A 20935-nucleotide genomic window follows, 5' to 3' on the forward strand; every position below is an offset into this window, starting at 1 on the left:
ATAAACCAGACCGTTGGTCTTTGGACTCTGGGTGGGTCTTTTGGGTCGGGGCCTTCTTTCATTCAAAGTAAAAGTGTGTCAACCGTAAGCTTTTCCTCAGCCTTCAAACGAGAAAAAGGAGGACTCGAACTTCCACCTCCAAAATTGTTTGAGAGTCTCATTGTATTTTTAGCGGCTTCACTACTTTCCGGAGGAGCGGGATCACGTTCCCCTTTTTAAGGACGGGTTGGGGCGGAGTTTCCCCTCTTTGCGGTGACGGGGCGTCCCAGTGGGTGACGGTGCTCAGATCTATTTTAAGCTCGAGCCTTGCGCCCCCGTAGACAGAAGCTCGTACCACAGAGTCGAAGTCTTCCCCAAGTTTGGAGGCGTCGTCCTTAACGCCAGAATTTTCAACCCCATACATTCGAAGACTTTAACCCAAAGCCGTGGTCTTCATCTCGAAAAACAGAACCTACTACCCCAAAGCCAGAACCATCTACCGACAGGCAGAGATATCTTCCCTGAAGCCAGAGTCATCCCTCAAAAGCGGGCCCTTTGATCCAATAGCCGAAGTTTTCCTCCCACAAGCCGGAACCTAAGTTGGAGCCCTGTTCCACAAAGCAGAAAAGGCTTTTAGCCCGGAGCCAGGGTCTTTATTCGCCAAATCGGAGGCTCCTTCAAAGCCACAGTTTTCGTCTCCGAAGCCGAAACCAGGTGGAAGGAAGCCCGTGAGGAGATGGATCAGACCGAGTTGGGGGTCCAGGAGAAGCTGGAGATCGTGGGGATGGAGGACGAGGAGGGCAAGCCCATCAGCGCCCTGAGCATCCTGTCTCTGCTGGAGCGCGTGGCCGGAATCGTCGACGACGTGCAGTCGGGCCAACAGCGCATGGAAGAACGTCAGCTGGACCTGGAGAGCAATATCCGCGGCATCCAGGGCGACGTCCTCAAGCTCGCCAAGGAGCACGCCGACGCCAGCGGATGCCTGGACAAGCTGCTGCAGAAGACCCGCAAAGTCAGCGCCAACGTCAAGGACGTCCGAGCCCGCGTGGGGAAGCAGAACGGTCGCGTCAAGAAGGTCGAAAGCACCCAGGACGAGCTGCTCACTCGGAACAAGTTCAGAGTTGTCATCTACCAGGTGAGACGCACGTTTCTTCTTCTACGTGATCCCGGAGAGTTTTCAATGGTTGCCAGTTGGGCCCGCGAAGGTGCCAGTCGAAATTTCAAAAAAAAAAAACAAGTCAAGCTCGTGATGGGCTAATAATTGTCGTTGGAAAGGGTTAGAAGTGACAAATTTGACCCTAGAACTTTGAAGAAACGAGTTAAGGAGGAGAAAGCGGGAGAAGCGTCCAGAAGTAGCTTCGGTATGACCAAGTAGAACTACGGCAGGTAGAACCTTCAGACAAACTCACAACTCCGAACAGACTTCCACTGCAAACCCGAGTCCAATGTCTTGCCGGATGCAGTCAAAGCTCCGGTTGAACTGAGTAGAATTGCCGTTAGAATCAGTACTCATCACATTTCTAGTAGAACTTCCATGACAACTTCACTCTCACGCAATTTCCCCTCACACTGGGCCTCGTTCCCAAATAAAACCAAGAGAAATGTTTTCGCTTTGCGCACAAGTTGAGCCAATGCACAAAATCGCTGTCAGATTCCTTTCGCCCGTGTACCGGCCAATGTTCGGCGGGGGCGGCGCGACGACTTGACAAGTTGGGGGGCCGTCCGCGCCCCGGTCTCTGCGTGCTTATCTTTTGGTTTGCCGCAAATATTGCCCGAGGTTTGCGGCGTGACCGACCACCATCAAAACTCCGAAGTAGTCCCGGATCCGTGCCGGCGGTTGGGTAGCTTTCCATGAACTGAAAATTGCAAATTGCCAATTGCGTGACGACCGGGGACACATCCGAGCGATGACAAGTGTCGTTTTCACGCTTGGGATGCTGCCCGACTCAATTCATCACGTTTACAATTGGCCTCACGAGCGTTCAGGTAAAAGCGGGAATTTCTTCGGAGGCTAGAACGAGTCCCGACATTTGGACGAATTGCAGGTTGGTGTGCCAAATTTCAACCAGTGACTACGTCGCTTGTGCCTGGCTAGCGGTCTTTGGCCTACCGCTGGCGCGGGACACGCTTTTGACTTGAACTTTCCAACCAGCTGCTTTTTGGTTCTACTGAGGTAACCGGAGCTCAGCCGGCAGCTGCTGACAATCTTTGACAGACGGTGCTATTCCGAGAGCGCCGCACGGCCCACAAGCGCCCGCCACCTGTTCCCGACCAGTCACCAATTGAAAGCACAGAAGACATCCAAAATATCGGTGGTGGTGGTGGTGGTGGGGCGGGGGGTTGTAAACGTCGACATCTCTGCGGCTCAGGTACCGAACGATTGATTCGTTACCCTCGAAACACAAACGTTCATCATACACAACACATTCAAAAGTCGTTTTTCGATCAAGCGGCCCCTTTGAAGGCATTTTGTCGAGACTTCACCTGGTCTTAAAGTAACTTTCACTCGGATTAGAATTCATTATGTCCACATACGTGCCGGGGTTCAGTCCTTGTTCTTGTGGCATCCTCAGGGTGAAGCCGAGGTTCCTTCGGTGGCCGTCACCAAGGGCCCCAAGCGGGGCCTGGAGGATCCGGAGCCGGAGCCCGACTCCTACGACGTCCCCGCCGACCTCTCCTCCGACGAGGAGTACCTGAGCGTGGAGGAGGCGGACCCTTCCCGGGCGGCCCGGTTCAAGAAGTCCATGGTGAAAAGCACGGAGACCCTGAAGGCGGCCTTCTCCAAGGAAAACATGAGCAAGACCAAAGACAACCTGGGCACCAAGTTCCATCACCTGGGCGAGAAGGTGATGCCGCCCGAACGCCGCGAGAAGATGCACCAGGCGGGCGAGCGCCTCAAGCAGAGCGGCGAGCGCTTCAAGGAGAACATCGCCAAGAAGGCGCCTACCAAGGAGAGCTTCAAGATCAAAATCAAGAAGGAACGCGCCGTGGCCGAGGGCCAGGAAGGCGCGGACGCCGAGCCCCGACCCGAGCCCGCCTACGCCGAGGTCGTCGCTGAGACCAAGAGGGAGGGCCCGGTGGAGCAGGTCCGGGCCCCCGAGAAAGCCCAGCGGGAAGAAGATTCCGGGAATTAGGCGGACGCCAAGTCCACAACTGCCGTGGCGAAGGACACGTCACCGTTACAGGAAACAAACCACCGTTCGAGTTTAGGAGAGATGCGGGGCACCGTCACAACAGGAAGTGGACCACCAGCGCCCGAAGTAAACCACAATTACAGGAAGTCAAGAAGTTGGCGTCTGCGCAATTGGTTTCTTCAACGGCCGCTCAGCGCTTTCCATCCTTCGCTACGTTGGGGTGTCTTTAGGAACTCCCGCACATGCTAACTTGCCATCGGGGGAATCTTTATATCGTCCGAGGTCGATGACAGCCGTGACTTTTGGTTGCCTTTGTCAATTTAAACATTCAAAATGCAATTAGACCGTACGAAATGTCGCTTTTGGTGGAAGATTTAAACTGGGTCACTTTTGGCGTTTAGCGAATGTTGGAAAGGGGCGTGGCATCGTGACTGACACATGTCGTGCGATGAATTGTGTGTGTGTGCACGCGCGCGCGTGACCGTCGGGCACTTGCGCCACTCGGTGGCTCCATGGTTCATGGTTGTGGGTACAATTCTAAAGTCAGTCCTCGGACGCCCCCTGGTGGTCCCCATTACGATGCAATCGTCTACGTGACAATCCTTGGAAATTAAAGCGTTGAAATTGAAGCTTCCCTTCTTTCTCTTGGTGTCTATAAAACTTTTCGTCGTCAAGATGTGCTTGATGATTAGATCAGGATTGGTCTCTGTCACGTGGAAAAAAACAAAACAAAAACAAAAAGAATCAAAGGCTGGTGGAAAACGGACTTTCATTCGACGTAGAAATTATATACACTTTGCATGTACAAATACAAGAGTCCCGTGTCAACTTTGACAAAGCAAAATATTCTGCGTAGTGTGCTCGCGTCACGCTAAACGTCAAGACGGGCAAGTTCAGCGACTGGATCGTCTCTCCGGGAGAAAAAGTCCAGTTTCCCGCCGGCCGGCGGCTCCGCGGGTCACGACGACTTGACGAGCCTGCAGACAATTTGAAATAGTCAAGCCGGACCGAAGGCCGAGGGTGAGGGTGAGGGTGAGGCCGCGTTCAAAATATGAGCTACCCCGCGCCGTTGGGCCACCAAAGGTTCCCGTGGCAACCGTGCCGAAGGTGGTGGTCCCAGGGAAGCCTCTCACTTGCCGGCTTTACTTTGTCTTAAGGGGGAAAATGACAACCATCGAGCGTCAAAGGACAGTCGGTTAAAAAAAAAACATCCAGAAAGTTCAATTCTAACGCTTTAGCCCGTTTCGGTGCGCTCCGCAACGGCAATGGAGGCCTTCTGGTCCAAAAACACAAAGTGGATCCTTTGGCTTCTTTTGCTGCAACGTGAGGCCCGGCGGCATCGTTTAGCCAATTTTGGGGAACTCTACACCACCCCCCCCCCCCTCCCCCGAAATATTCTGAAGTCTCCCAAAGTCATTTCACACCCCCCACAATCCGTATTATTTCCGGGTCAGTAACTTGGCAAACGATGATGGTGTCTACTTAGGGTGCCCCCTGGTGGCCCCGCATCCTATTGCACCCCATCCACAGGAAACCCGTCACCGAGTAGCATCCTGAAAACGATGAATTAAAGTGGCGAAATGGAAGCAGACCTTTTCCTCCTTTCCATGAACACGTTCTCCTGTGGACCGGGGGATACGGAACGTAGGGCCGGTTTACGCCGATCATTTCCGAGCGGATCGGTTGCTGCTAATGCGGTCGTTAAAAAGAAAAAAAAAAAAGAGAGCAATGTGGAATCTGGCTGGAAATATCATCTTCGGCCAGACGGCATCCACGCATCATTTGAAGATTTACATTTGAAATAATTGCGTGAACAAAAATGACTGGAAAGAATTTTTGAAAAAAAAAAAAAAAAAAAAGATCCGACTGTACTGGGGTGGAGAGGTCATCGGCAGCGATATCATCCATCACCGTGTTGCCGGTGCGGAAAAAGGAGGAAATCCATCGCGCGGTCTTTCGTTTTCATCGCCGCATTTTAACAAAAGTTTTTTGGACGTCGGCTTCAACTCTTTCAAACAAAAACTGAGCTTTGTGCCGGTTGGGCGTTTTAATTGAGAAGACGACACGGAAACCAGTTTGGGACGGTTAAAAAAAAAAAAAAAGGGATCGTGAACGTGGACTTGCTGGGTTTTTGCTCAATAACGTCGGACTTGTTCGCCGTTTGAAAGTTAAGACTCGGTAATTGCTTACAAAGTGCACGTAAAGTTACTCGGACCTCCCAAGTGTGAATTTTCCATCAACTTTCCGGGACGACGACCCGCGGTTCGAGGGGTCCGTCCAGGACGGATCTCCTTTTGTTCAGATGCAGTGAAACTTTGCCATTGGTGTCCCCGAACGTTCCGGTTGGCAAAGGCGGCTTGTCCACGGAAGAGTTTCGAGGTTGGGTTTTGCTCTTCTGTTCGCTTTTGGAAGAAGGTTTGGCGCACGACGGACCAGAGCCCGGTCGCGTTCGGGTCTGGCCGAGCCAAAGATCAGCAGCTCGGTGGGCAACTTGCGTTTTGCCGGTGAAACCTCTTTGCTACATTTGCTCAGGTTCTTGCGGAGATGTTTGGTTTTCAGCTCCTTTGGGCAAGGAACGCTGACACCGGTCTGCTTGGCCCTTCTGCGTTTTTTGCTTCGCGGGCGTTGAACGTTTGCCGGCAAGGCAGGGCAACCTCTCATCTGGAAATCCTTTGGTCGCGACCGCTTCCACACGGCGCCGATGAGCCCCAAGTGTCCACGGGACGGTAGACCTAACCCTAAGACCGGCTGGGAGACGTTTGCCACCTTTGCCGTGTCCTGGGCACCTTTTTGAGTAAGCCTTGCCATCTCTTGGTTGTCACCTCTGCGTTATCTTTTTCTTGGCAGACATTTGGCATCTCTCCGTCTCCATTGTGGGCAGCTTTTCTCGTCTCTTTGTCTTCTTCTTGTTGGGAAACCTTTGCTGTCTCTTGGTCATCCAGTTGGGTCAGGGTCACCTTTCTCGACATTTCCCACCTCGTGCTCATTTTGTTGGGAGACCTCTTCCAACTCTGACTCAACCACTTGATTTCGGTTCTGTTGGGCAACAATTCTCGTCTCCTGAGTTTCCTTTGGTTCGTTGAGGACCTGCTCCTTGTCCTCTGGCTGCAGTTTTGAAAAACATCAGAATTAAAAACAAAACCCACTTCAAAAACAGACACAGGGAGGATGTGAAATTCCACCGTTCCAGCCCAAAGGCGGACGCAGACGCCATTCTGCTAAAAACAAATCCAAGATTGCAGGGCACCCACGAGCGTATCTCCTGACTGATTAGGTCGGGACAAACTAACTTTTTCTTTGTGAGCAAGGTCGATGCTGTCCACGTACCGGTCGGGGGGGGCGACAGATGGCCGTGAAGGTCACGGGGAAGGCCGACTCGGCGGCGCTCGCTACGAAACGGGCTGATCGAGAGAAGAAGCCGCAGAAGAACTACGAAGAGAAAACCACCTCAAATGTCTCTGAAGGACTGAAGTCTCACTTGAGTCCCGCGTCTTTCCTAACTGACGACTTCATTGAATCAACGCCTTGGAGGACTTGAAGGAAATCTTCAAATCTTTTCAAACGGTTCTCTTTTCTCATTGGATGGACGGCAAGAACGACAGGAAGTGGAACTCAAGGAGTAAACACAGCAAAGTCACATTAAAAAAAAAAACAACTTCAAAGAATCCGGTGGGAAAACGTCCACATTGGCTTCCTAAAAAAAAAAAAAAAAGGGGGCGAAAAACACCCGCTACCTCCGATTCAAATCTGGTGGTCCCCTCCAACCTTTACCTCAAGTGACGGAAACAAAACATTTTTTTTTTTTTTAATTTTCCTGTACCAAAGTTACATACTATTAAGGTACTTGTACTGACTTTCTAGTACATATTTCCGAACTCACATGAAAACAACCACTTTGGATAATTTTTTTTTTTTTTTTAAATGTGCCGATTTTCCTTTTCTCCATGCAGCGTCTCGGCTTGCTGCTCCGAACATTCGCCAGAGCATTTCGTGGCTCCTTTAATGGCTCCAAAAGTATTTGGGGCCGACTCGCTGGCGGCGGCCTTTTATTTTGAAGGCGCCATCGCGACTCTTTTCCATTTGTTTGTCATTTGGATTCATCCTCAAAATTGTGAACGCGTGGAATCGACGACAAGACAATTTGAACCACGTGAACAAGGCCAGTAAATGTCGGATTACCTTCTCGTGCGTCGTTCTCCTCGCGGAAGGAAAGACGACAACGGGAGGCGACGCCACTTTGGCGCGATCGGCCCTTCCCCTCAAAACTTGAAAAAAAAAAAAAAAATGGTTTTGACCGCGAGCCGCTCGTGACGTCATTGGGGGCGCGGTCACGTCAGAAACAATGAAAAACACTGCTTTTTATTTGTATTTTGATGAAACTGGCGACCAGTTCAAGGCGTCTGCCTTTTGCTCGGAGTTCGCCGGGAAAGGCTGCGGCAGTCCCGCGACGCTTGTGAGGATAAGCGGCTGCTATCATATGCAGGACTGGAGTTTAGGAAGCCAACGTAAAGTGCAGCCCAAGACGAGGAGGAGCGAGACGTACCCCATCGACGTTTGCAACAAGCGAAGAAGAATCACGCTCCTCCCCCCCCCCCCCCCCCCGAGTTCTACTTGAGTACTTTTAAGGGTTCCTCCAGCACAAAGTCGTGTAATTCGGGTCCAATGTTGACGTGTCGTCACATTTGATCGCTTTTTCCAATGGCCAAACACGGCCGACGGCATTTAGCTAGCTCGCCGTTGCCTAACAACAGCCGGCAAACAAACACTCTTGGCCTAGCCGCTTGCTAACCTGTCTCATCGCCACTCCGGTTCCGACGCGGCCCAAGACAGGGAAGGGGGGGAAAAAAAAAAAAAAAAAAAAAGAAAAAGTTCGTTCGTTTGCTCGGGAGCCGAGATGGCGGACGACGACCGCGGCCCGGGAGCTTCTCACCACGGCTTCGTGCTCATGGAGGCGCTCCTGGACAAGCTGAAAATCTTAAACTGCGACCACGAGCTGCTGGAAAAACACAAGGTGAAACCTCTCTCCAGGTAGGTCACTCTCGCCATTCGTTATGAGCGTCATTCTTGGAATTATTGCCGAAACTCATTTTAAATACACTTAACAACTATGAAAAGGACGACGAGCTGCTGCTGCTGCTGCTGCTGTTGGAAGGAGGGCCTTTTTTTTTGGGGGGGGGGGGGTCCTTCCGCAGGTTCCGTCAATAACTGGGCTCCGGAGGGGTGAAATATGACAAACGGAGCGCTCTGTGACGACACATGTCAGGATTTTTCGAGTTTGGACCCTCCGCGGAAGAGATGAGACGAGTAAATGGATTTGTCACAAAGGAATGTGCGATACAGACGTCCGCTGTGTCTTCTGGCGGCTTAGCCCAAGAAGAAGACAAAAGCCGCCCGGTGACACAAGGTTTTCATACGGTAATAGTGGTCCGGTCCTGGGCCCGGATCGTAACTCTCCGCTCCTTACCTGATGAGGAGGGTGCCGCCAGCCGGTCTTCTGCGTACAAAGATGAAGGACAGCCACCGCGCTGCACAAATGGACATTTGCGGCTGAAAGCGTCGAGGCGGCGACGTCGCCCCACCGACCCGCCCCGCAACCTCCGAGACGAGACGAGACGCTCGGCCCGCCCTGACGGACGCGTTCCCGTTTGTTTCCTTGCAGGCATTTCTTTGTGTCCAGTCCGCACCTGCCGCACAATCCCGGCGAGCAATTCTACGCGTTCACCGTCACGGCCGCTTGGCTCATCAACGCGGCGGGCCGGAGCTTCGCGGCGCCTCAGGAGGACGACGAGCCCGGCGCCGCCGTCGCCGACGTCCTGGCCGAGCTCAGGGCGCTGGTAAACGTCCTTTGATCCCGCCGTCCTTTCGCAAGCCGACCGGAACCAGCGACGACGACTCCTGTTTTGTGCGTTGCGTTTAGGGTGTGAAGGTGGACTTTGCGCCGTCCAAGCTGAAGTCCGGTTCGGGCGAGCACGTCTGCTTCGTCTTGAACGCGCTGGCTGAGCACGCGCTCAAGAGGCGGGGCTTCTCCTTTAAAAGGTGCTCATTGGTGGCCACCGGCAGGCAGCAGAACACGGGAAGCTTGAAGTGGCGCACGCCTACAAGTCGCGTGACCGCCTCTTGTCCGTTTCAGACCAAAGTACCCGACGGAAACCACAGAAGAAGAGAGCGCCATGGCCGACCACGCCGAGCTGACGCTTTGCCAAACGGACGGCGTCGTCGTACGTTTCTTTGGCCTTTTTTCGAGTATATATTATTTAGTCTCAATTTTCGCTTTTCATTTTCATTCTTTGATGTTGCTTGTTTTTCGCTAATCACGTTTGCGCATCTCCAGGAAGACGACGACGACGACGACTACGAGGAGGAGGACGAGAACCCGCCGGACTTGGAGCCGCCGACCCCGCGCAGCACCCTCAAAGTGAGCCGCCGGCACGTTTCACCGTCGCCAGCGAGGACCGCTCGGAACCGCGCGTCTCGCGTTGTGCCGACAGGAAGCGGCGCCGACCAAACCCGAGGGCATCCTGCGCACTACGGTGGACGCGGCCGCGTGGAACTTGGAGGTCGAAAGGGTCCTGCCCGTCCTCAAGGTTACCATCAGGACCGACAACAAGGTGCGCCCCCAAAATGATGTCGTCCCCCCCCCCCCCCCCCCCGGACCTCCGACTCAAAAAACCTTCCAGTTTTTTGTCGCCACACCCTTTCAAAATAAAGTGTGCGACTCAAGATATTACACGCAATATTGAGCTCATTCTGATTTTTAATTCAGGAACATTTTTTTTCCAACTGAGTTTTCAAATTCGACGTCGACATTTATCTAAATTTCCTTCACAATTTGCACTTTGCAGTTCCTTTTTTTGATTGATTGATGCTGTGGTCTGGGCAGGACTGGAGAGTCCACGTGGACCAGATGCACCGGCACCAGGACGGAATCAAGTCTTCGCTCCGTGAGGCGAAGGTGCGTTCACGGACTTTTCCACTTCCCCTTCGCCTTCAGTTGCAAATTTAGGGCGCAAGAGCGTCACCGCCGTTTCCCTTTTTTTATTTATTATATATATATATATATATACACATTTTTTTTTTTAACCATCCGTACAAGGGTGACCACAATAATCAAACAGGTTACGATGATTTTGATAATTTTTTTTTTTTTTTTGCCTGTTAGTCTACGATTGTCTTTTCAAAATAATCTGAATTTTCTTCTCTTTTTTTTCCCCAAAGCAGGACTTGATTTGATTTAGTTTTCCTGCTTCGATATTTTGGTAGAAATGTTGAAGATTGTTTTCCACAGTAAAAGAAAATGTTTGCAAATATCTTTTTTTGGGGGATTCAGCAAAAAACGAGAGAAAAATAAGATATTCTGTTGTGTCGACGGGCTGAAATTGTGACAGCAGTCGATCGATTGTTGTTCAGCGCGTCTTTCGTTTCAATGTTGGCAGAAGCGGATCCGCATGACTTTTAACCTTGGCCGCAGATTTTTTTTTGAACCGTGACGGTGATGGGCAAACGCGACCGGTCGCCGGGCGAAAGGGACGGCCGTCGGCCTTTTCCCGCCGGTGCCGGTTCGGGTCAGCCGCTGTGTTCTTGTGTCTCGGCCGCGTTCAGGGCTTCTTGGAAAAGCTGCAGGATGACATCAGCAGGACTTTGGAGAAGGCGTCCAGTCGCGAGAAGTACGTCAACAAGCAGCTGGAAGGCGTCATCGCCCAACATGGCGAAGCCCGCGACAAACTCAGCGAGGTTCAACCGCGCCCCTGCCGCCATCTTCTCTTCCTCTTTTCCTACTTGGCGTCTGATTGTGGTCGTTCCGGTCTTCCGGCAGGTCCAGGAGCGCTACCGACACGCCAGCGGCGGCGTGGCCCAGAGGACGCGACTCCTGGCGGAGGTCAGTGAAGGCATCGCGTCTTTGCCTGACGGGGGGACGGACTTGGGGGGGGGGGGGGGGGGGTCTCGGTAACCAGCGCAAAGGCGGGAGCAGTCGGAATGGGACGTGCGGCGAAAACCTCGAAAGCTTGAGCGGAAAGGAAAGGAATCGGCTTCCGTGACGCCGTTGCGCTTGCGACCTTTCAGCTGAGCGAGGAGTTGGAGAAGGTCAAGCAGGAGATGGAGGAGCGCGGCAGCAGCGTGTCGGACGCAGGTGAGGCCGCTCGCCGGCGTTTTCTGCCGTCGCTGACGCGCTCGGTTCTTGTTGGCCCTCAGCGGCGCTGGTGAAGATCAAGCAGAGCGTGACCAAACTCAAGCAGGAGACGGCCCGGATGGACGTGCGCGCGGGCGTCGTGCGCCACGTGCTGCTGCAGGCCAAACTCAAGCGCAAGTCCAACCTGATGAGCGCCGACGCCACGCAAACCTTCGCCTAAGCCACGTTTCCTTCCCTTCTCCAGCTCGTTTTGGGAAGTTCCAAAAAGTGCGCCTCGAATGGAGTCAAGTGAGAGCGACTGAGTAACAAAAAGGAAAAACCGCCAGTGGTGTGGCGGCGACACGAGGACCAAACTTTTCGACCCTTTTGAGCTCAAAACTCGTCTTTGGGGTCAGACCGCGGGAGGGGTCGAGGCTACCCGACAAGCTGGCGTAAGGGCAGGCGGGGGCTGCGTTGGCCCCTCGTGACCTGCCCAAAGCTCACTCAAAAGATGCAAGTCATTTCGTGGGGGGGGGGGGGGTTAAAATCTTCATTACTACGACAACAGTCGCTCGCTCTCTCTCTCTCTCTCCGAATCATCTCTTTCCATAGTCCAAGGGGCGTCGCGTCGTCCCTACGACGTCCACGTTGCCTACGTCCGGGTTTGGACGTCATATCGTTGCCAACTTTAGAGGCTTTCAAAGACGATTTTTAAAATGTGAGCGGTCCAAAGTACAGATAATTGTTTCAAATGGGAGCGAGTCAAAGGGAAAAGTCATCCCAAAAAATTTACAGGAAGTACCTTGTTACTGCCCACCTCTGACAGGGCAGATTGGTCGTTTCGGGAAGGCGGAAGCGAAAACGTGATAAGTTGTTGACAACTTCGTGTTGTGTCTGTCATTAAAAAAAATAATCACGTTAACAAGATGGCTGTTTATTGTCAAAATGGTCCGGGGGGGGGGGGGGGGGCAGAACCAGAACAAAAGCAGCCGGGGGGACCCGTTTGGCCGTCAAGCTGAAGCAATCAAAAAACACGCGCAGCCGAGAATATACGTTGCATACGCAAAAAAAGGCACTCGAGTGTCTTTGGGTGGTTGACGTGTCAGCGGAGTCTCGGAACGAAAAACAAAAAAAAAAAAAACTCAGAAAACTTGCGCGTGGTGACCTTTGACAGCGGGCAAACTGAGGCGACGCGCTCACGTCTTGACGTCGTTCAAAAACACTTTGAAAGGTTGTCTGCTTCTCAAAAAGACGCAATCATTGGCATCTCGCTTATGAGGAAAAAAGTTCCAAATAAAGAAAATTGTGATTTGCCGATTGACGGTCAAAGTTTTAGCGTTAGCACGCCGCCGCGGAGTGCCTCGCGCTTTGACGTCGTTGCCGTCTTAAAAGTGGAATGTACCTTGAAACGGACCGCGGGGGTGCTGCCGGTGGCCCATCTTTTGCTCAACAAACTTGAAATGTTGGAGACCACGACAGCTTATTTCCATCTTTTGGTGTCCATTCATCTGAAAGTCACTCACGCAAAGGAAAGCTGCTTTTAGCGCTGGTGAGAAAGTTCCAAAAGTGTTCCGAGCTCTCACCGGGCGCCGCAGTGGCTGCCGAGCGACTGACAGTTGCTGTAGCGCTTCTTCACCATCGTGCTGACGTAGGCCTTCATCAGCTTGGCGATGTCCGCCACCTGCACCGCGGCCGCAGGAAACGGCAAGAGGAAGACGGCGTTAGCGACGCCTTTCCAGCCCTCGCTCAACCTGGCTCGGGGTTACTCGACGGACTCGCTTCGGTGAGTCGACGGGGGCGCCGCGCTCGCTACGTCTGGCAAACGTCGGTCGACCGCGAGCGTATGCAAGTGAAGTGAGATTAGTTTTTGCTCACCATGAGAGTCTGGAAGACGAGCTGACGGCCGTCCACGACGATCTTGTAGGTGTTGGCGAGCGGCGCGCCGAAGGAGCGGACGCGCTCGTAGGGGAAAACCTCCAGAGGCCACTGCTCGCCGCGCTTGTACACGGAGACGGCGTGTCGACTCACGCCCAGCCACAACTCGCACGGGAAGGATCCGTCCCGGCACTTCAGTCGCCGCGCAAAAAAATAAAAAAAAAATGCACGATTAGGCCAAACCGCGTGTGGGCGTCCGGCGCAGTACCGCTTTCGGCCACGACTTCCCCGGCAGCATCGAGCTCCAACGGAAGACGTGCGGCGTAATTAAGAGCGACAAAGGGTTGGACCAGAACCAGCGAATGTCGTTGGATCCTCTGCTTGGATTTCTTGCTGCTCTTTTCGAGGTTTACGATTAACGTAGCATCGAAGCTAGCTTCCACGATCACATCAATCTACCTTAGAATCAAAATCGGGATCAGCGGGACCGACATCCGTCCGTCCTATGGACCGGGAAAAATAGCGCGTTAAAATATTACTATTATTTCTTAACCCAGAAATGACTGAATAAGCTGCAATAAAACCCACAAGCGCTCTCGGCGTTTGTTTTTTTTGACTGAAAATTTGTCTGTGAAGAAATGAAGAAGACACCTTCTTCTTCTTCTTTGGTTTAGTTTGTCCAATTCCTTGGCTGTTGTCACATACTTGGCCGTCAAAGCTGATTCTGATTCTGATCTGCTTTTACTTCACTTTAGTTAATCATCAATCGGGAGTGCAGGGACTGAACCCGAATATATTTGGAAGTCAATCTGGGGAAAAATAAAAAAGTTCTCATTCTGACTGAAGGGGCGGAGACATTTTTCCTGTATTTGCGGATTAATTGAAAAGATATCCAATCGGTGACTCGATCAGCAGAATGACGGTCAGTTGCATCAGTCGACCGTGACGATTCCTCGCCCCCCCCCTCGGGTTCTCACCTCCACGTTGAAGAGCGTGGCGCCGTACCCGGGCCACTCCCTGACCCGCGCCATGTACTCTTGCATGGCCCGGTCCGGCGCGACGCCGCGCAGCTCGCTCCACTTGTCCAGCACGCCGGCGCGGACGGCCGCCGCCTCCTCCTCGTCCGTCGTCGGGACCTCCGGGGCGGCGTCGGGCTCCCGGCGGAAACTGCGCCTCAGCGTTCCCTCCAGGAAGCCGGAACGCTTGCGCTCCGGCGCCCCCGGGCGGCGGCCGCGCCCCCGCAGGCGGACCGCGGGGAACACCTGCGACAATTCCGGCACGGCGGCCCGCGGGCTTCGGTCTCCCAGGAGGTACTGAAGCCGCAACGCCGACAGCAACTGAAGAGTCTCCTCCGGCGCCGGATACTGACCGCGGATCACCGCTTCGTGGGCCTCAAGAAAAACAAACAAACAAACTTCATGATGAATACTGAGCGAGGCTGCAAACCATTTCAGTCAATTGTCATCTTTTGGAAGGATCATTTTTGGCTGTTGCGGTGCAACGCAGACTCTCTGGACCCCCCCCCGTGGTTACCTGTTCAAACATGAAGGCAAACTCCACGCCGTCTTTGGGCACGTTGTCCACGTCCAAGAAACAGTAAAGTTTGAAGTAGAACTTCCAGCCCGCGCTGCCCCCTTCAGGACTGGAAGACAACCTGCAGGAAGTGAACTTTTTTTTTTTTTTTTCAACGACAGCGCAACACGAACAAAGAACGAGCGCGACGCATTTCCAAGCTGACTTTTCAAACTTGGCCAGCACGTCGGCGACGACGGTGCGGCTCTCGATGGCTTTCTCCTCCGCCACCGCCGCGCCGTCGTCGTCGTTGCGCTCGAACAGCGCGAACGAGTTCCTGCTGTCCTCCATGGCCAGACCGCGCAGCAGCTTCTCCACCACCTGACGGACAGAAGAAGAAATCGGGTGGAAAAAAAAGTCAACACGCGTAACGTTTGGGTTCGCCACCGCAGCGACGGCGGCTCACCTCCCCGGCTGTGGTGTGCGAGTCGAAGGTGATCTGGCAGCGGCCTCCGCCGTGGCAGTGCACCGTGGCGCTCATTTCCCGCCGAGCCGCCACCGCCCGGATTTCCTCTCGCGACGGGACGTACTCCCGCCTGCGGGTCTTCTTCAAGGCGTCCAGGGCGAAGGCGGCGTAGCGCTCCGTCTCCGTGCCGGGGAAGGCCTCTCGGGTCCTGCGGACGGACGTTTGACCTTTAGTCGTTTTAATGTTGGGGGCCCCGGACCGATCTCTGGGGGATGCCAGAGAACGGGATGCGGGTGAAAAAGGGGAAAAAGGCCAACGTTGCAAGTGAGACGTGAACGACGGAGACAACATTTGGAACGAGGAAAAGTAAAAAGGGGGAGGGGGGCACCTCTTGAGGTGGAGCTTGACGTACGCCAGGACGCCCCTCGCGGGCAGGAAGGCGCAGGCGGCGCACGCCAGCGCGCTCCAGCGGGCCGCCTCGCCCGGGCCACCGGGCCGAGTCGTCTGCTTGACCAGCTGGCAGTAGATCTCGTCCCGGAGGGCTCGCAGCTCCTGCCCCGCCCTCAGGACGTCCTGGATGACGGGCGCCGGGTCGGCCGCGCCCTCCAGCCGCAGCAGCCGCTCGAAGGCCTTCAGCGCCTCCTCCCGCAGGCCGCCGCCGTCCGACGTCCCGCCCCTCTGCCCTGGAGGACGGCCAAAAAACAAAGAAAAACGGTAAGGCCGGGGTTGGCGCGGGCGACGGACGCGCCACCCGCGGGCACGTACCGGCGAGGTGGGCGTCGCCGTAGGGCAGCGGCAGAAGCGGCGAGCGCAGCGGGTGGCGGCTGTAGCGCAGGATGGGGTTCCGCTCGTAGATCTGATCCACGACCTCCGGGTTCAGACTGTTCTCCTGCACGCAAAGCGTCAGCCGAGCAGAGTTTGCGTCTGGTGCAAATCAAACTTTTACTGCGCTTGCGTCGGGCGCCGTCACACGCGTTCATCGTGTGTGGCCACACATGAGCAACCAATCCCCCAAAAAAAAAAGTCTCCAGAAATGAAGACATTTTCCTTCCTACATCAAATCGAAATCTTTTTCCCTTTCCCTCAAATGTGATCTCCTCCTTTGGAAATGCAATTCTTTCATCAAATTAAATGTAAAAAAGAAAAACGGAAAGGTAAAAAGGGCCGCTGAGGGCGTACCTTGATGCGCAGCAGCAGGCGCAGCGTGGGCGTGTCCGCGGGCGCTTTGGCGTGGACGACGTTCTGGACGGCGGAGGCCCAGCGGGCCGCCTCGTTGAGGAGTTTGCAGTAGAGGCGGAACGAGCGCTTGCGGCCGTACACCGTCACGTTCCAGTAGCCTGGGAGTCACGCAGGCGTCACGGGACCGCGGACGCGACGGCGACCCGGTCGGCGCCACCCACCCGTCTCTCTGAAGACCCTGTCGTCGGGCGGCGTCACGGAGCACAGACTGTTGAGCACCAGCGTGCCCATCTTGACGGCGCCGCGCTCCGAGCTCTTGTAGCAGTCCAGCGAGTTGTGGGTCAGCAGGAACCAGCGCTTCTTCAGCTTCAGCTTCGGCTTCGGCGGCGCCGTTTTGCCGCCGTCCGTCACCTCCTTGTGCAGCCAACCTGCCAAGGCGCTTCTTGAGGACCCGAAACGGGCTCCCCCCCCCCCCCCCCAACCCCCCCGCTGCGCGTCTCACCTCGGATGATGAACTCTTGGCCGTCCACGCGGGCGTCGCCCTTGCACCGCTGCAGCAGCGCGATCCAGTGGTGCATCTCCTCGGGCGTGTCGGCGTCGCAGTGCAGCACCCGGTTGGCCGTGATGATGACGAAGGAGTCGGGCCTGCGCGGGGACAAGGCGTCAACGGCGCCGCCGGGGCGACGGCGGACGGGCCGACGGGGCCCTCACCTCTCCGGATTGTCCGACGCGCACACCGAGTCGATGGTGCCCACGTCCAGCGTCCCCTGAACAAGGACGGCGAGCGCGTTGATTGACTCGGTCGGCTCAAGGAAGGCGGCGGAAAAAAACCCAGCGCGTTCCCGCCACGCGTCACTCACCGCGGCGTTCTGCGGGTTGGCCTGCTCGTCGTGCATCTCGCCGATTTCCTGCTCCGTGGAGTTGTGCACCTGACTCAGCACGCTGAACCACTCGCTGTTGCCGGGGAAACAACATTGTCATCATTCAAAATGATTCCGTTTCTTTTCCAATTGGTCGATTCAGGAAGCAAATCATTTTCGCAAGATTACAGGAGATGTCTCATTAAACAAACCCCCCCCCCCCCCCCCCATGTACAGTGGACACTTCTGTGGGTTTTAGGGCCACGCATATTTTTAGCCACCGCTCGACCTGGCGTCCTCGGCCGTCTCCGCCACCAGGTGGTACGTCCTCTCGGGCATGACGATGTCGATGCCGTTCTCCTTGTCGGCGTTGTCCACCACTCGCCTGCAACCACAAGGACGAGACGACGGGACGGGGTCACGACCTGGCGTCCGACGTCCGCGGGTCGGGTTTGGGACCGGTTCACCGACTTGGCGGCGCGCACGTCCAGCGCTCCCTTCAGTTTGTCCTCGCCGTCGTTGTCGAAGTACGCCAGTTTGCTGTGGCGGAGGACGAACCAGCGGCGTTTCCAGTTCCTGCGCGACAGCGTGGACGAGCCGCCGCCCTTCTTGTGCAGCCAGCCCTGCTTCAGCGCGTCCTGCTTGGCGCGGAACCACAGGAAGGTCTCGTCCTTCAGCACGCACCAGCGCCGCTTCCACGAGTTCAGCAGGCCGCCTGAGGGGAGGGCGCCGCAGAGCTTACAAAACTTTGTTTGGATTCTTGGCCATCAACAAGAAAAAAAAAAAAAAAAAAAAAAGATTGCGCTCAAAAAGTACAACTTTGTTTTTTTTCTTCTTCCGTTTACAATGTGTAGACTTTTTTTTTTTTTTTAACCCTAACCATCAATTTTTTCCGCTCAATCTGTTTTTTGTTCTCCTTTTCCTCATACCAAGACCCAAAAAAAAGCTTCCTCCTTTTTTTTTTTTTTTTTTTAAAAAAATATGTGAACTTGGAGCGACCTTTGATGTGCAGGAAGCCGTGGAAGTAGGGCAGCGCGACGCAGCTGTAGACGGAATCGCGGCGGTACGACAGCTCGTCGTCCGTGTCGAATCTGTCAAAGTCGTCGTCGCTGTCGTCGAACTGAAAGGCAGACACGGGAGCGCGACAAGACATCTTGGGTTGAAGTCGCCGCTCAGAGGGCAGCGGGCATCTCACTTCCTCCATTTTATTCAACCCGTGACGTATCCCAAACTGGCTTAAATTGGTGGCGTTCCTAAATCAAGATTGCAGGATTACATACCGAGGACTGCGCCCCCTCTGAGCCCAGGCGGTACGCCCCGGAGCTGGTGAAGGTGCCCACGGAGCCGCGGCAGTCGGCCTCGGCGCCACCGGACCCCGCGGCGCCGCCGTCGTAGTCCGAGTCCTCGTCCGGCGGGATGAGCTCGCACGGGGCCCCCTCCTCCGGCGACGGCAGGACGGGGACGACGGCTTCGTTGGCGTACGGGTCCTCCTCGGAGGAGTCGTCGCTGGTCCGGATGCCGCTGGTGCGCTGGCCGTCCGAGTGTCCGTGTTCGCTGGGGTCGGGCGAGTCCTTGAAGGCCTCGTCGTCCGCCCCGAAGCCCTCGTCCGCTTCCTCTTCATCCCCGGCGTCGGCCACCTCCACGCCGAGCGAGCTCTCGATGTTCCTGACGCACTCGTCGATCTCGTCGAAGTTGAGCGAGCGCAGGAAGTTCTGAGCCGCCTCGCAGGCCTCGTCCTCCAGACGCGCCAGCTCCTGGTCGCGCAGCACCCGCAGGCGGAGCAGCGACGCCTCCGTCAGGGACAGCTCCTGGCGCTCCTTCTTCAACTGAAGCGACTGGATCTCCCGCTCCAGACGCAGGATCTCCTCCACCTGGGACGCCTCTTGAGGTCGGAGGCTTTCGTCGTCCTCTTGAGCCGAAAACTCCTTCCAGGTGCTCGAAGACTCCTCGAATGTCCCCGAAAACTCGTCCGAGGTCCGCGCTGACGTCTTCCACCTGTCGGGTGGCGCCGAATCGTCGTCTCGAGCCGGCGGGGCCCGAACCGGGAAGAGAGGCGCCGGGTCTTCGGCTCGACGCTGCTCCTCGTGCCTCCTGGCCACCTGGAGATCGTGAGAACGCGTCAAGACACCACCTGGTACCACCTTGTCGCGTCTCAAGACCTTATTGAAAAGCACCCAAAAAAATCTGGCGACCAGTTCAGGGCGTACGCTGGGACGGGCTCCGGGACACTTGCGACCCACGTGAGGAGAAACGGATGGGAAAAGGGATGACATCGGGATCAGCCTTTTTGTTTTCTTTGGTTTTTGTACAAAGACGCTCTCATTTAAAAAAAACAAACAAATCTGCCGATCACAAAACTTTTTTTGGATGGACCTTCGCCATTTGCGGTCAAGCGTGCCCCCCCCCCCCCCATCACCACCACACAGTATTGCACAAAATTCGCCACCCCCCCACTCGGGATTTCTTTTCTTACCTCCTCAGCAAGGCGTTCCTCCTCCTGCCGGCGTCGCTCCCTGTTAATACCAAACACAAATAGAAACCTTTTTTTTTTGCATGTTTAGTTTCCCCAGGTTGGAAACTTTTGACCCGAGGTAGGTGAATCCTTGGCACAAATATTTAGCTGGGTTTACCTTGCCTTACTCGTACAAATTTTGCTGGCATGATGTCCCTCGCTCAATTAACATGACATCGTCAAAAAGAGAAACTTTCAAAAGGACTCCATCATTTGTAAACATAAAAACAAATCGCTGACCAAAAATATCCATTTATGAAAGAAATCTAACATTATATAAAATAATTAGAAAAAAGGCAACGATTGTACTTGGTGGCGCCATTTGCCAGTCATTGGCCACCAACCTGTCCCTCCTCCTCCTCCTCCTCCGCTGCTCCTCCTCCTCCTCCTCCACCCTCCTCCTGTCATCTAGCATGCGCGCAACCGCACGGCGCGCTAACTGCCCTCGCAGGCGCGTCTGCAGCGTTAGCGTGGCCCGGCGCAGCAGCAGGAACTTCCTGCGCCAGTAGAAGGCGCGAAAGTTCTTCTGGACCAGCAGCACGCAGCGCAGCAGCCTCCGGTACTGCTTCCTGTGCGGCAAAAAAAAAAAAAAAAAAAAAAAAAAAAAGTCAACCGCTAACCTCTCATTGGCAGATTTCAAACCTCTCGCTATTTGCTTCAGGAGCTTCATGTAGTGCTTTGCCGCCGTCTTGAGGCCGCCCAACATGAAGCCTTTGCAAAGAATTTTTCCAGATCTCTTTGTTTGTCTTTACACATGAAAATCCAACTCACAGTTCTGAGGTCCCGGGTTCAATCCCGAGTTTGCGTGTTCTCCCCGTGCCTGTGTGGCTTTTTTTCCGGGTGGGCCCCCGTGGTTTCCTCCCACATCCCAAAAACATGCAACATTGATTGGACGCTCTTAAATTGCCCCGTCGGTGTGATTGTGAGTGCGACTACTTCAGGGTGTGGCCTGCCACCTGCCTGCTGATAGCTGCAGCGCGACCCTTGTGAGGATAAGCGGCTAAGAAAATGGATGGGATGACAAATTTTTTAAATCTAAATTGGGCAAAATTGACGAGAGAAGGCGACGCCATTCCGGCAAACAACAATAGCAAGTTTGGGCTAAGTTTCGGCATTTCTATAAAAATTCATCAGCAGATGACTTCATATTCCGCTAAAGACGGTAAAAGGCATCAAGCGAAAGTAATCCGGCCGGCCCTAATCTACGGTAAATCCGTCCGGGAGATGGGACGGGCCGCGGCTTTTTTTGCAGTTTGGCTGCATTTTGTCCGTGTACCCGAGTGGGCCCTTCAGTCCTCCGGCCAACCACAA

At 54.6% G+C, this 20935-nt stretch overlaps 3 protein-coding genes across 5 annotated transcripts in view; 2 read left to right on the forward strand and 1 right to left on the reverse strand.

The window, feature by feature from the left end:
• The first annotated feature begins 625 nt into the window (after positions 1–625).
• Positions 626–4323, forward strand: cavin4a (caveolae associated protein 4a). The gene is made up of 2 exons (XM_061840476.1): positions 626–1114; positions 2553–4323. Exons 1-2 carry the CDS (start codon positions 716–718, stop codon positions 3111–3113), a joined length of 960 nt encoding a protein of 319 aa, XP_061696460.1. The 5' UTR covers positions 626–715; the 3' UTR covers positions 3114–4323.
• Positions 4324–7718: 3395 nt separating this feature from the next.
• ift57 (intraflagellar transport 57 homolog (Chlamydomonas)) lies at positions 7719–12112 on the forward strand. Its single transcript, XM_061840468.1, has 11 exons — positions 7719–8141; positions 8773–8947; positions 9031–9149; positions 9244–9331; positions 9445–9528; positions 9602–9721; positions 9994–10065; positions 10713–10844; positions 10927–10989; positions 11175–11241; positions 11304–12112. Exons 1-11 carry the CDS (start codon positions 8008–8010, stop codon positions 11459–11461), a joined length of 1212 nt encoding a protein of 403 aa, XP_061696452.1. The 5' UTR covers positions 7719–8007; the 3' UTR covers positions 11462–12112.
• The window catches only part of myo10 (myosin X), a 40234-nt gene continuing 30477 nt past the window's right edge, over positions 11179–20935 (reverse strand). Inside the window, exons 23-43 of one of the 3 annotated variants that reach the window (XR_009797923.1) lie at positions 19969–20193; positions 19586–19625; positions 18393–19211; positions 18112–18232; positions 17584–17827; positions 17402–17497; positions 17113–17206; positions 16964–17019; positions 16755–16897; positions 16474–16680; positions 16253–16410; positions 15839–15962; positions 15462–15756; positions 15074–15281; positions 14834–14988; positions 14629–14749; positions 14073–14486; positions 13096–13287; positions 12804–12901; positions 12623–12728; positions 11179–11308 (exon numbers count right to left, since the gene is read on the reverse strand). Coding sequence is in view for 2 of the 3 variants with exons in the window: in XM_061840453.1 (XP_061696437.1) it covers positions 12725–12728; positions 12804–12901; positions 13096–13287; positions 14073–14486; positions 14629–14749; positions 14834–14988; positions 15074–15281; positions 15462–15756; positions 15839–15962; positions 16253–16410; positions 16474–16680; positions 16755–16897; positions 16964–17019; positions 17113–17206; positions 17402–17497; positions 17584–17827; positions 18112–18232; positions 18393–19211; positions 19586–19625; positions 19969–20193 (3814 nt within the window). In the remaining variant the exon portion in view is untranslated. Of the gene's footprint in view, positions 11309–12142; positions 12902–13095; positions 13288–14072; positions 14487–14628; positions 14750–14833; positions 14989–15073; positions 15282–15461; positions 15757–15838; positions 15963–16252; positions 16411–16473; positions 16681–16754; positions 16898–16963; positions 17020–17112; positions 17207–17401; positions 17498–17583; positions 17828–18111; positions 18233–18392; positions 19212–19585; positions 19626–19968; positions 20194–20935 lie in introns of those variants that run through there. The other 2 variants (XM_061840453.1, XM_061840454.1) reach the window with 2 other exon arrangements.

This window comes from Syngnathoides biaculeatus, chromosome 13 (assembly GCF_019802595.1).
Source record: "Syngnathoides biaculeatus isolate LvHL_M chromosome 13, ASM1980259v1, whole genome shotgun sequence".
NCBI classification, from domain to species: Eukaryota; Metazoa; Chordata; class Actinopteri; order Syngnathiformes; family Syngnathidae; genus Syngnathoides; species Syngnathoides biaculeatus.